The following is a 14,161-nucleotide window of genomic DNA, read 5'->3' on the forward strand; positions in this document are numbered from 1 at the left end:
AGCTGTCATCAAGGCAAAGAGTGGCTTTGTTTCATACTTTTTTGGTTACTACATGATTCCATATGTGTTATTTCATAGTTTTGGTGTCTTCACTATTATTCTACAATGTAGAACATAGTAAAAACAAAGAAAAACCCTTGAATGGGTAGGTGTGTCCAAACTTTTCACTGGTACTGTTACCAGTGAAAAGTTTGGACACACCTACTCATTCAAGGGTTTTTCTTTATTTTTACATATATATACAGTTGAAGATGGAAGTTTACATACACTTAGGTTGGAGTCATTAAAACTCGTTTTCAACCACTCCACAAATGTCTTGTTAACAAACTATAGTTTTGGCAAGTCGGTTAGGACATCTACTTTGTGCATGACACAATTGTTTACAGACAGGTTATTTCACTTATAATTCACTGTATCACAATTCCAGTGGGTCAGAAGTTCACATACACTAAGTTGACTGTGCCTTTAAACAGCTGGAAAAATTCCAGAAAATTATGTCATGGCTTTAGAAGCTTCTGATAGGCTAATTGACATCATTTGAGTCAATTGGAGGTGTACCTGTGGATGTATTTCACGGCCTATTTTCAAACTCAGTGCCTCTTTGCTTGACATCATGGGAAAGTCAAGAGAAATCAGCCAAGACCTAAAAAAAAAAAAAAAAACCTACACAAGTCTGGTTCATCCTTGGGAGCAATTTCCAAATGCCTGAAGGTACCACATTCATCTGTACAAACAATAGTACGCAAGTATAAACACCATGAGACCACACAGCCGTCATATCGCTCAGGAAGGAGACGCGTTTTGTCTCCTAGAGATTAATGTACTTTGGTGCGTAAAGTACAAATCAATCCAAGAACAACAGCAAAGGACCTTGTGAAGATGCTGGAGGAAACAGGTACAAAAGTATCTATATCCACAGTAAAACGAGTCCTATATCGACATAATCTGACAGGCCGCTCAGCAAGGAAGAAGCCACTGCTCCAAAACTGCCATAACTTTTTGGAGAATGTCCTCTGGTCTGATGAAACAAAAATATAACTGTTTGGCCATAATGACCATCGTTATGTTTGGAGGAAAAAGGGGGAGGCTTGCAAGCCAAAGAGCACAATCCCAACCGTGAAGCATGGGGGTGGCAGCATCATGTTCTGGGGGTGCTTTGCTGCAGGAGGGACTGGTGCACTTCACAAAATAGATGGCAGCATGAGGTAGGACAATTATGTGGATATATTAAAGCAACATCTCAAGACATCAGTCAGGAAGTTAAAGCTTGGTCGCAAATGGGTCTTCCAAATGGACAATGACCCCAAGCATACTTCCAAAGTTGTGGCAAAATGGCTTAAGGACAACAAAGTCAAAGTGTTGGAGTGGTCATCACAAAGCCCTGACCTCAATCCTATAGAAAATGTGTGGGCAGAACTGAAAAAGTATGTGCGAGCAAGGAGGCCTACAAACCTGACTCAGTTACAACAGCTCTGTCAGGAGAAATGGGCCAAAATTCCCCCAACTTATTGTGGGAAGCTTATGGAAGGCAACCCGAAACGTTTGACCCAAGTTAAACAATTTAAAGGCAATGCTACCAAATTCTAATTGAGTGCATGTAAACTTCTGACCCACTGGGAATGTTATGAAAGAAATAAAAGCTGAAATAAATCACTCTCTCTACTATTATTCTGACATTTCACATTCTTAAAATAAAGTGGTGATCCTAACTGACCTAAGACAGGGAATTTTTACTAGGATTAAATGTCAGGAATTGTGAAAAACGGAGTTTAAATGTATTTGGCTAAGGTGTATATAAACTTCCAACTTCAACTCTAGATATACACACACACACGCACGCACACGCACACACACACGTCTTCATGTACTTCTTAAGGAGTGCTGGTCATTCGTTTTGACAGCATCAGTGACTAGTTTATATCCTCCCTGCTTGACCAGATGTATATTTTGGGAGAGAAGATCCTGGCTGACAGCAGGTGAAGAACGTGAGAATCAGTGGGCTGTGGATATCCACACCACCATCACCCATGTAGGCTATCTAAACCCATGACTCATAAGATGTGCATACCACTAATATGGAATCAGGACTCAGGACTTACCATGCAACGCTTGGACTGGTAAACTGGCAGCCGATTCTCCTCACTCAAGATCCGCTCACAATAGACAAACCAAGGCATTGTTAGTGTGTGCGTGGAAGACAGCAGAGAGAGACAGACAAGAACACATTGAATGAGTCATCTTTTTCACAATATCCTGTTTACCAGAGCCTGACAAACAAAAGGCAGTCATTCCTTTGCCATCCACAAATTCATCTGTAACAACAGTCAGTGAGGAATAAGGGCCTTGTTCGCCACAAGAGACAGGAATATGGAGAGTTTAAAGGGAAGGAAGCATGAGTTTTTACTCACCAATGTAACAACACAATGTGGTCACAAAGACTTAGTAACTTAGTTGTCACGATCTGGTTAGTTATGTTTTAGCGTTTTTACATATTTATTAAGTTATCTTCGGAACTACCCAGAATGCACTATTTCTCAACGTAATATGAGAACCGGTGCTACCAAGCTAGTTCCAGCTGGCTAGCATTAGCTATTAGCCATGCTAGCACGTGATTACATTCCAAAACAAGTGTTGACGCTGGTGAGCTACTATGTACACCCACTTAGAAGAAATCATATAACCATATAAAACTGCATCTCCTCTTTTCCTGTGTGTTTGGTAGTCGAGCAAGTGAGTGTTGTAGTACTTTTCCGTCATTCGTAGCTAGTGCAGTAATACCCACAAGAATGGGGTTACGACTCATTTGTGGCCCAAAAAACGAGAAGCTAGCTTTGAAGTGGGACCGGTTTGTCTGGAAAAAAATTGTTTTATAATAATAATAATAATGATAATAATAAAGGTGTAACTTTGCATTGAGACTTTTGATGCATATTCTAATGAAAATCGATATGTTACATGTGGTTATGTTTATGCAACCTACCCTTTAACATGTTTTCTCCTCACATGTCAATTGCAGATTCACATGTGTCATTTGCAGTTTGACATGTGAAAACACAAGAGACACTATATGTTCACATGTATCTAATATCAAGTTCACATGTTAACACCACCTTTTCACATGTGAAAAGAATAACATGTTTCCACCTCACATGTGAATTGAAGAAGGAATTTGCCTTTCAAGTGTGAAAAACTTTAACCTGTAAAAATCTCATTTGCCTTTTAACACGACTGGCATACAGCCGAGTTATCGTCATTACATGTCCTTTTGTGTTATGTGAAATGCTAATAATTATTATTCCACAGGAGTCATGCAGAGCTCTACTTCTTCCTCCTCTCCCTCATCTCGTTCTCTCCCCCTTCTTTCTCTGAGGAAATGGAAACTTGAGTCTGTGTGGTTGGTTCGAGAGACCAAGCTTGGGCAGACTCCTGGGCGTCTGTGTGTGGCTGTGCTGCTTGGCAGGGCTGAGTCGAACCCTCATCGCTCCCTCCCTCTGGCTTTGTAAAGGAACCAGACCAGAGAGAAAGCCACAGCACTGAGAGAGACGCCATTAAATTAAATACAACTGGTTGCCGCAGGACTCAAGAGGCTATTGGAGTGAAACGTTATGCTATAGCTTCTGCTGCTTACTAACAATGCTTAAAGCAGTAGCGGTACATGCCAAAAACAAGCCTTATTTTTCCTCTGTTTGACCCAGACGAGGGTTGTAAAAACTACCGGTAATTTACTAAAGTTACCGGAATCTTCAGTCATTTTTTTGGTAATTAACAGAAAATCGATGGCAATCTATGGGAACTTTGGTAATTTATACTTGAATAACTTAAAACATGTTTTATTAATATATAATATTCATGTTTTATATTGTCCTTGAGTTTCTAGTGGATAGACCATATGGTTCAAGAGAAAATAGCCTAATTAATGAAATAAGCACGTAATCAACAATTGCGTTATTTTTTATATTAACTCTGCAGCTCATCACAACTGACAGTTTGACGGTAAAACATTGACAACAAATACTTATTGACATTGCAAAATAAATACAACTTGTAAAACAAATATAAAGGATATTCATGATGAAACACTGACATTAAAACACCAATGATGTTCACAAAATTTATGGTTTATATTTAGGATAATGTTTTATAGATTTGTCATTCAATTATTATTATTATTATTCTTTTTTTTAAATCATCTTATTTAACTATTTCATATATTTTACATGTGATAAGGCCAGAGATAATTACAGATACTTGTGATAATCTGAAGTACCCAAAAGGGCCACTAGATGTTTTTTTATTATGGGATCAAACACAGGTCTGTAGTGACGCCTCAAGTGCCTTAAGACTGTTCTAAATGGGAAAAGGGGGGGGGGGGGGGGGGGGGGGGTGTGCAACTCAATATTAGGAAGGTGTTCTTAATGTTTTGGACACTCAGTGTATATTGTGAAAAATTATGATAATGCCATTTTTTGTGTAAGAGCTTTTTGAAAAGTCTGAAATTGCAGCCTGTTTTGGTAGGATGGAGTTTTGGCCAGCCTGGCAATATCACCAGGCGGTATAAGTTAATAGACCAATAAAAAAAAAAGAGTTTCAAGCCTCTCTGCCAATAACAGATAGTTTTCAGGTTACATATCCCTCCCATTAGGCTCGTCTAATTAGGCCCCTCACTCGGACCACTCCCAAACAAATCGAACCAACTGGCATTTTCCACCTACTAATGCATCTCTCACTTGTTTCCTCTTAACTCTGGAATCTCAGACATCAAATAAAAAGCATCAACTACTGTAGACCCACCCCCCCCCCCAAAAAAAACTGTTTGACAAAAGGATGAAAACAAGTAGTGAGTACTGACCTTGAAGGCATATTTTCTGTTGATGTGGTCGTCGACAGACAGCATGGATATACGAAAGCTAGGCAGGAGGATGCTGCCGAGTATACCCTCCTCTTTCTCATCTGAAGGAAACAAAAACAAACAGGAAACAAAACATGATATGCAGAACCTTGTTTAACCTCCTTCAAAAGTTTATTTATGTAGCAGCTACTGCTGCTGTGAAACAGATCCCTCTTCCTGAACAGGAGGATTAGGTCATTAAGGTAAGGATAGACCTCTTCCTGAACAGGAGGATTAGGTCATTAAGGTAAGGATAGACCTCTTCCTGAACAGGAGGATTAGGTCATTAAGGTAAGGATAGACCTCTTCCTGAACAGGAGGATTAGGTCATTAAGGTAAGGATAGACCTCTTCCTGAACAGGAGGATTAGGTCATTAAGGTAAGGATAGACCTCTTCCTGAACAGGAGGATTAGGTCATTAAGGTAAGGATAGACCTCTTCCTGAACAGGAGGATTAGGTCATTAAGGTAAGGATAGACCTCTTCCTGAACAGGAGGATTAGGTCATTAAGGTAAGGATAGACCTCTTCCTGAACAGGAGGATTAGGTCATTAAGGTAAGGATAGACCTCTTCCTGAACAGGAGGATTAGGTCATTAAGGTAAGGATAGACCTCTTCCTGAACAGGAGGATTAGGTCATTAAGGTAAGGATAGACCTCTTCCTGAACAGGAGGATTAGGTCATTAAGGTAAGGATAGACCTCTTCCTGAACAGGAGGATTAGGTCATTAAGGTAAGGATAGACCTCTTCCTGAACAGGAGGATTAGGTCATTAAGGTAAGGATAGACCTCTTCCTGAACAGGAGGATTAGGTCATTAAGGTAAGGATAGACCTCTTCCTGAACAGGAGGATTAGGTCATTAAGGTAAGGATAGACCTCTTCCTGAACAGGAGGATTAGGTCATTAAGGTAAGGATAGACCTCTTCCTGAACAGGAGGATTAGGTCATTAAGGTAAGGATAGACCTCTTCCTGAACAGGAGGATTAGGTCATTAAGGTAAGGATAGATGTAGTTCAAACTATCTAGGTCTTACATGTTTGAAATGTCTTTTGAGACTTTTCATAGCAAAATGAGTATTAGAGGGCTTACAGGACTTCATGTGACAAGTTGAACCCCATTTTCCATCCCAGAATCTACGCAACTCTAGCCTGGTCCCACATCTGTTTGTGTCGCCTTGTGTCCCAATGAACGGTTAGCTTTACAGCACAAACAGATGTGGAACCAGGCTAATAACAAACCTCTACAAGAACAAAACATCCTGTCACAACATGTACATAGCTGAGAAGAACACCAGGAGAAAGAGAGGGACGCTGTGATTGTCACCATATAAAAAAGGCAGCAACAGTACTGGCATTCATTCTCTGGTCAGAAGAGAACAACAGGACCCAGTGACAGGGAGGAAGAGATTAGCATCTGTCCATTGATTAAACTCCAGCAGAGAAATAACTCTCACTAAGCCTTATTATGTCCAGCTGAGAGACCATACTGGGTGGAAGTGTGTGTGTATGTGTGGAAGTGTGTGTGTGTGTGTGTGTGTAGTGTGTGTGTGTGTGTGTGTGTGTTTTCTGTGAGGCATAAGCTACAGGAAGCCTAGATGCTAACACCCTCTACTACATCCATCCAGCCTACAGGGGCTGTTGCTCTAGTCTCCACACTGAATCATTGAACAACCAAATAAACAAACACAATTCAAACCAAGACAGTTATGCAAAAGAACAACACGGTGAGGGGCTCCGCATTGCAACACAACCATGGCTAATGTTACAGGGTGCGTTATGGAGAGAGGTTGAGAGAAAGAAAGAAGTTAAAGTGGAGAGAAAGTGGAGAGAGAAAGAGAGCGACAGAGAGAGGGTTGAGACTTTCTTTGAGTAGTTTGTATGTAGACCGAGGCTGAGAGGTGGAGATGTTCAGGTAGCTGAACTCTGTGTGGCCTCCAGTTGGTACAATACCATACAGAACAGGAAGTAGGAAGAAAGCTGGCTGTCCTGCAGCTCCCACTGAGGCCTGGCTCCAGGATATATCTGTTTCCTCCAGCCTGTTCTGCTCTCCATCCTTCTCTCCCTCTCAGCCTCTTTCTCTCTCTCCATCCCTCCGCCTCCTCTCCAACCTTCCTCCCCCTCTGGGCTCTCCTCTGATTTATTCACCAACACTTGTATTCACACATACCTACCTGGGTTAGCCTGAGCCACAGGAGATAAGGCAGCAAAGTGCAGCAAATGAGATTTCAAACGGTTATGATCCTATAATATAGCCTCAGCCCTCTCTTTATAGTGGCTAGATACTGTTCATTAGATTATAGCTGAATTTAGGCTCAGAAATCATTGATATGAAAGCTGCAATACTCCTCTAAAATGAACAGTACTTTTTAAAGTCCCACGGTGATATTAACAGCCGTAAAGCTGCAATACCCCACTTAATAATAGACTAATCTAATGGAATAAACTGGGGATTAAATCTCATCTGTCATTTACATAAATTTGTTGTTACATTCCTATCTTGGCCACCAGTAGGCGCAGTGAGTGGCCCATCTAGGACTAAGTCTTTATGCAGATACATATAGACCCTAGACTATAAACATCCTTCACAAACTACAACCCTTTTCATACTTTTGTTTTTTACATTAAAATTCATTTAATTGTCATTTTCTGTCAATGGTTTACACAAAATACTCTGTCAGTGTAAAAAAAGATTTGAACATTTGTAAATAAATAAAAATAAACCCCCTGGGTTAATAATGTTCGAATCATCTTTGGCAGCGATTACAGCTGTGAGTCTTTCTGGGTATGTCTCTAAGAGCTTTGGACACCTGGATTGTACAATATAATTTTTTTAAATTCTTCAAGCTCCGTCTAGTTAGTTGTTGATCATTGCTCGACAGACATTTTCAAGTCTTGCCATAGATTTTCTAGCCGATTTAAGTCAAAACTGTAACTACGCCACTCAATGATGTCTTGGGAAGCAACTTCAGCGTATATTTCTCCTTGTGTTTTAGGTTATTGTCCTGCTGATAGGTGAATTTGTCTCCCAGTGTCTGTTGGAAAGCAGACTGAACCAGGTTTTCCTCTAGGATTTTGCCTGTTCTTACCTTTATTCCGTTTCTGCTGATGACAAGCATACCCATAACATGATGCAGCCACTGCCATGCTTGAAAATATGAAGAGTGCTAGCAGATACCCATAGACTTCCAGTCATTGCGCTAACGCTACTTAGCATTGGCTCACGAAACTACCTCTAACTTCCTTCATACAGGACACAGAGACATACAAATAGTATCCAAGAGTTAATTTGACCCTGGGGAAATAGATAAAGGGCTTCAAAATGACAAAGTATCCCTTTAAACTCAAACTGTTTTTAGTGACCATTGGCCTCATGGTGAAATCCCTGAGCAGTTTCCTTCCGGCAACTGAGTTGGGAAGGACGCCTGTATCTTTGTAGTGACTGGGTGTATTGATACACCATCCAAAGTGTAATTAATAACTTCACCATGCTCAAAGGGATATTCAATGTCTGCTTTTAAATTTTTTTTTACCCATCCAATAGGTGCACTTTTTGCGAGGCATTGGAAAACCTCCCTGGTGTTTCTGGTTGAATTCACTGCTCGACTGAGGGACCTTACAGATAACTTCATGTGTGGGGTACAGAAATTAGATAGTGTTTAACCGGATTTATGAAAGACTATCATTGCACACAGAGTGCATGTGACTTCTTATGTGACTTGTTAAGCACATGTTTACTTATTTACGCTTGCCATAACAAAAGGCTTGAATACTTATTGACTCAAGACATTTCATCTTTTCATTTTTTATTCATTAGTACAAATTTTGAAGAACATAATTCCTCTTTGACATTATGGGGTATTGTATGTAGGCCAAGCGACCCCCCCAAAAAAATTTTTTTTATCAATTTTAAATTCAGGCTGTAACTCAACAAAATCTTGGAAAAATTGGAATATTTCCTGAAGCCACTGTAGTAGGTTTCCATGTCACCATATTCCTTTCATAGCGCACTACTTTTGACCAGGGTCCATAGAGCATTATGTAGGGAATAGGGTGCCATTTGGGACACAGCCATACTGTATGTCAGGATATGACCTGCTGCTGTTCAAAAGGCTTCTGTGTGTTTGATGTCACGTTATCTGCAGTACATCTTCAAACACCTCGATAACCCAAAGACATATTTCCAAGGTTATCGTTGGTGAACTACAGCTCTGCATTTAAAACCATCATCCCAGAACTGCTACAACACAAACTCTCCCAGTTGAACGTGTCCAGCTGCATCTGTCAAGATGGATCACTGACTTACAGACAAACAAGACGCAACACGTGAAGCTGGGAAAAACATATTTCGGACTCTTTATGCTACACCAGGGATCATTATACTAGATTCATGCTCTCACCTCTAGTCACTCTACACCAGGGATCATCAACTAGATTCATGCTCTCACCTCTAGTCACTCTACACCAGGGATCATCAACTAGATTCATGCTCTCACCTCTGGTCACTCTACACCAGGGATCATCAACTAGATTCATGCTCTCACCTCTGGTCACTCTACACCAGGGATCATCAACTAGATTCATGCTCTCACCTCTAGTCACTCTACACCAGGGATCATTATACTAGATTCATGCTCTCACCTCTAGTCACTCTACACCAGGGATCATCAACTAGATTCATGCTCTCACCTCTAGTCACTCTACACCAGGGATCATCAACTAGATTCATGCTCTCACCTCTAGTCACTCTACACCAGGGATCATCAACTAGATTCAGCCGCGGGTCAATTTTCTCTTGAGCAGATGGTCCGTTGGCCAGAACATAATTACAAATAATTTAACCCAAGAAGTCCAAACAGATCATTTCTAACTTTGCTTACATTGTACACTGAGTGTACCAAACACTAGGAACACCTTCCTAATATTGAGTTGCACCCCCCCCCCCCCCCCCCCCCCCCCCTTGCCATCAGAACAGCCTCAATTCATCAGGGCATGGACTCTACAAGGTGTGGAAAGCGTTCCACAGGGATGCTCGCCCATGTTGACTCCAATGCTTCCCACAGTTGTGTCAAGTTGGCTGGATGTCCTTTGGGTGGTGGAACACTATTGAATCAATCAACTTCCTGGGGGTTAACACGGCTGAATCAATCAACTTCCTGGGGGTTAGCACGGCTGAATCATTCAACTTCCTCCCTCTAATGGGAGGACAGCCTCTAATGGGAGGACAACATCGCATACTCTAGTGGGAGGACAGCATCGCAGCCTCTAGCGGGAGGACAGCATTACAGCCTCTAGCGGGAGGACAGCATCACAGCCCATAGTGGGAGGACAGCATCACAGCCTCTAGTGGGAGGACAGCATCACAGCCTCTAGCGGGAGAACAGCATCACATCCTCTAGCGGGAGGACAGTATCACAGCCCCTAGTGGGAGGACAGCATCACAGCCCCTAGCGGGAGGACAGCATTACAGCCTCTAGCGGGAGGACAGCATCACAGCCTCTAGTGGGAGGACAGCATCACAGCCTCTAGTGGGAGGACAGCATCACAGCCTCTAGTGGGAGGACAGCATCACAGCCTCTAGCGGGAGAACAGCATCACATCCTCTAGCGGGAGGACAGTATCACAGCCCCTAGTGGGAGGACAGCATCACAGCCCCTAGCGGGAGGACAGCATTACAGCCTCTAGAGGGAGGACAGCATCACAGCCTCTAGTGGGAGGACAGCATCACAGCCTCTAGTGGGAGGACAGCATCACATCCTCTAATGGGAGGACAGCATCACAGTTTCTAATGGGAGGACAACATCACAGCCTCTAGCGGGAGGACAGCATCACAGACTCTAGCGGGAGGACAGCATCACAGCCTCTAGCGGGAGGACAGCATCACAGGCTCTAGCGGGAGGACAGCATCACAGGCTCTAGCGGGAGGACAGCATCACAGCCTCTAGCGGGAGGACAGCATCACAGCCTCTAGCGGGAGGACAGCATCACAGCCTCTAGTGGGAGGACAGCATCACAGGCTCTAGCGGGAGGACAACATCACAGCCTCTAGTGGGAGGACAGCATCACAGGCTCTAGCGGGAGGACAGCATCACAGCCTCTAGCGGGAGGACAGTATCACAGCCCCTAGTGGGAGGACAGCATCACAGCCCCTAGCGGGAGGACAGCATTACAGCCTCTAGCGGGAGGACAGCATCACAGCCTCTAGTGGGAGGACAGCATCACAGCCTCTAGTGGGAGGACAGCATGACATCCTCTAATGGGAGGACAGCATCACAGTTTCTAATGGGAGGACAACATCACAGCCTCTAGCGGGAGGACAGCATCACAGACTCTAGCGGGAGGACAGCATCACAGCCTCTAGCGGGAGGACAGCATCACAGGCTCTAGCGGGAGGACAGCATCACAGGCTCTAGCGGGAGGACAGCATCACAGGCTCTAGCGGGAGGACAGCATCACAGCCTCTAGCGGGAGGACAGCATCACAGCCTCTAGCGGGAGGACAGCATCACAGCCTCTAGCGGGAGGACAGCATCACAGCCTCTAGTGGGAGGACAGCATCACAGGCTCTAGCGGGAGGACAGCATCACAGGCTCTAGCGGGAGGACAGCATCACAGCCTCTAGCGGGAGGACAGCATCACAGCCTCTAGCGGGAGGACAGCATCACAGCCTCTAGTGGGAGGACAGCATCACAGGCTCTAGCGGGAGGACAGCATCACAGCCTCTAGTGGGAGGACAGCATCACAGGCTCTAGCGGGAGGACAGCATCACAGCCTCTAGCGGGAGGACAGTATCACAGCCTCTAGTGGGAGGACAGCATCACAGGCTCTAGCGGGAGGACAGCATCACAGCCTCTAGCGGGAGGACAGCATCACAGCCTCTAGCGGGAGGACAGCATCACAGCCTCTAGTGGGAGGACAGCATCACAGGCTCTAGCGGGAGGACAGCATCACAGCCTCTAGTGGGAGGACAGCATCACAGGCTCTAGCGGGAGGACAGCATCACAGCCTCTAGTGGGAGGACAGCATCACAGCCTCTAGCGGGAGGACAGCATCACAGCCTCTAGTGGGAGGACAGCATCACAGGCTCTAGCGGGAGGACAGCATCACAGCCTCTAGCGGGAGGACAGTATCACAGGCTCTAGCGGGAGGACAGCATCACAGCCTCTAGCGGGAGGACAGTATCACAGCCTCTAGTGGGAGGACAGCATCACAGGCTCTAGCGGGAGGACAGCATCACAGCCTCTAGTGGGAGGACAGCATCACAGGCTCTAGCGGGAGGACAGCATCACAGCCTCTAGTGGGAGGACAGTATCACAGGCTCAAGCGGGAGGACAGCATCACAGCCTCTAGCGGGAGGACAGTATCACATCCTCTAGCGGGAGGACAGCATCACAGCGGTCAACAAGAAGGCACACCAGCTGATGTACTATTTGCAGCAGCTGAAAAACCTCTAAATCTCCCAGTCAATCCTGATCCGGTTTTACGCATCATTCGTTGAGTCCATCTTCACCTCCTCCATCACTGTCTGGTTTGGGTCTGCGTGTGCCCGCTGCAAGTGCAGACTGCAGCGCATTGACCGGTCGGCAGACAGGGTCAATCGGCTGTCACCTGCCCTTCACCGAGGGCCCTTCACGATTCCAGGGCAAGGAAGCGTGCAGGAAAGATCATCTCTTTCCCTGCTTCTCTGTCAGTGTCCCAGTCCACATTGGGGGGTTTTCTGTTCATAAACACAATGATTAAAATGGGGCTTCCTCCTTCTCTCATAGTGTCCGGCCAACAGGGATCAGCAGCACAACATGTGCTACTGGCTCTCTGTTTGATCTGCTATTGACTAGATCTCTCTCACGCTCTACAAATGGTCAGATCCATGAAATATTGACACAGCTGTTCAGAGAGTTTGAGAGTCTCTCTCCTCCCAAAAAGGCCACACTGGCTGTAAATTAATGATCCGGTGTAAGTAGCTACAGTACAGAAGGTCCTTTTCACACAACTAAGCCGAGCCAAACCAAGCTGTACTGGGCTGGCCTGGTTACGCATCCATCATAGTTACTGGAGCTGTGCTACAAAGGACAATGTAGAAAGAAGATATCAGAGCCAGTACCATACGAATGGGGACTGCACATCGGTCTGCCGTTGGCTCTAGAGTCAAGCTGTAACTGTGACCTGAAGCCCATCCAGACAGATAGCTGCTCTCTTTTGTGTGGACATACATCATTATGCTGAGCACTACGATGACACATCTGTGTTATTCCTGATGTCTGTCTGCCCTCCCTCCGCTTTCCCTTTCAGTCCCTGACAGACAAAACCCTGGGTGGCGAGCAGTGAAAAATGCTGTGGCCAGACAGACATGGGGGAGTGGGGAGCGGTGTTTACACGTCCGCAGAGTGGAGGACCGGCATAGAGGTCATGAACTCTGTGCCCCCATCGAAGCGCTTGACTGACTTTTGCCATTGTCGAGTGTGTGTGTCTGTGTGTGCATGCATGTGTTACAAAGCTATGCTATAAACACAGAGACATGGCTAAACGGCAGCATCACAACACCAGTAAGAAATGTGAAGGTCACACCACAGGTGGCCGTAGACATGGCTGTTAATAGATTCAAGAAACCATGAACAAAATGCCTCTTCTGTACCACAAATTCACAGATTCCCTTTCGGTCTGTTGACTCAATACAACATGGGAAAAACACACCATAGCTGAGTGTTGTTATTCCATCCTTCAGGGAATCAAGGTTGTACAGACTGGGCGATTAGGGCCTAAAAATCACGTCTCTGTTTTTTTCAGACTTATGGGCGATTTACGATATACGTACTGCTCGTTTTAAAAAAAAAATTATTTATTTTTTCTCTATATAAGCGTTGTTGTACAATTAAAGGTAAAATACACTGCATATATTATAATGAATTCAGGACGTGTGAAGTTATACACAGGCTAAATATAAACCTTCCACAACCATCAGACCCACTAATCATTGTATTATTTTATCAAAATAGTTGAACCTGCTTTTTAGCAATAATCACTGATCTGGCTTTCAAGTCTGTTTATGAAATTTCCCTTTTAGTTCCAAATTTAACCAGAACCATGCATAATGCACTTTCACCAATGACCAACATCTTGCAGCAGGCATTATAGAAAATTAACACAGGTCTTAAACAATCTCTCAAGCACAAGCCCACGTGCTAATGATTAGCCAGCTAATCTTTATATTTCAAGTTTAGCTAACAAGGATATATCTGCTAGCTAACAAGGATCTATCTGCTAGCTAACAAGGATCTATCT

The 14,161-nt window shown here is 44.2% G+C and overlaps 1 protein-coding gene across 11 annotated transcripts in view; it reads right to left on the reverse strand.

The window, feature by feature from the left end:
- Positions 1 to 14,161, reverse strand: part of LOC106561741 (pleckstrin homology domain-containing family A member 5) — a 260,488-nt gene that overhangs the window by 90,872 nt on the left and 155,455 nt on the right. For all 11 annotated transcript variants that reach the window (XM_082957439.1, XM_082957433.1, XM_082957431.1 and 8 more), the window contains one exon: positions 4,850 to 4,950. In XM_082957439.1, coding sequence (XP_082813565.1) covers positions 4,850 to 4,950 — 101 coding nt within the window. The remainder of the gene's footprint in view (positions 1 to 4,849; positions 4,951 to 14,161) is intronic.

Source organism: Salmo salar, chromosome 10 (genome assembly GCF_965601325.2).
Source record: "Salmo salar chromosome 10, fSalSal1, whole genome shotgun sequence".
NCBI classification, from domain to species: Eukaryota; Metazoa; Chordata; class Actinopteri; order Salmoniformes; family Salmonidae; genus Salmo; species Salmo salar.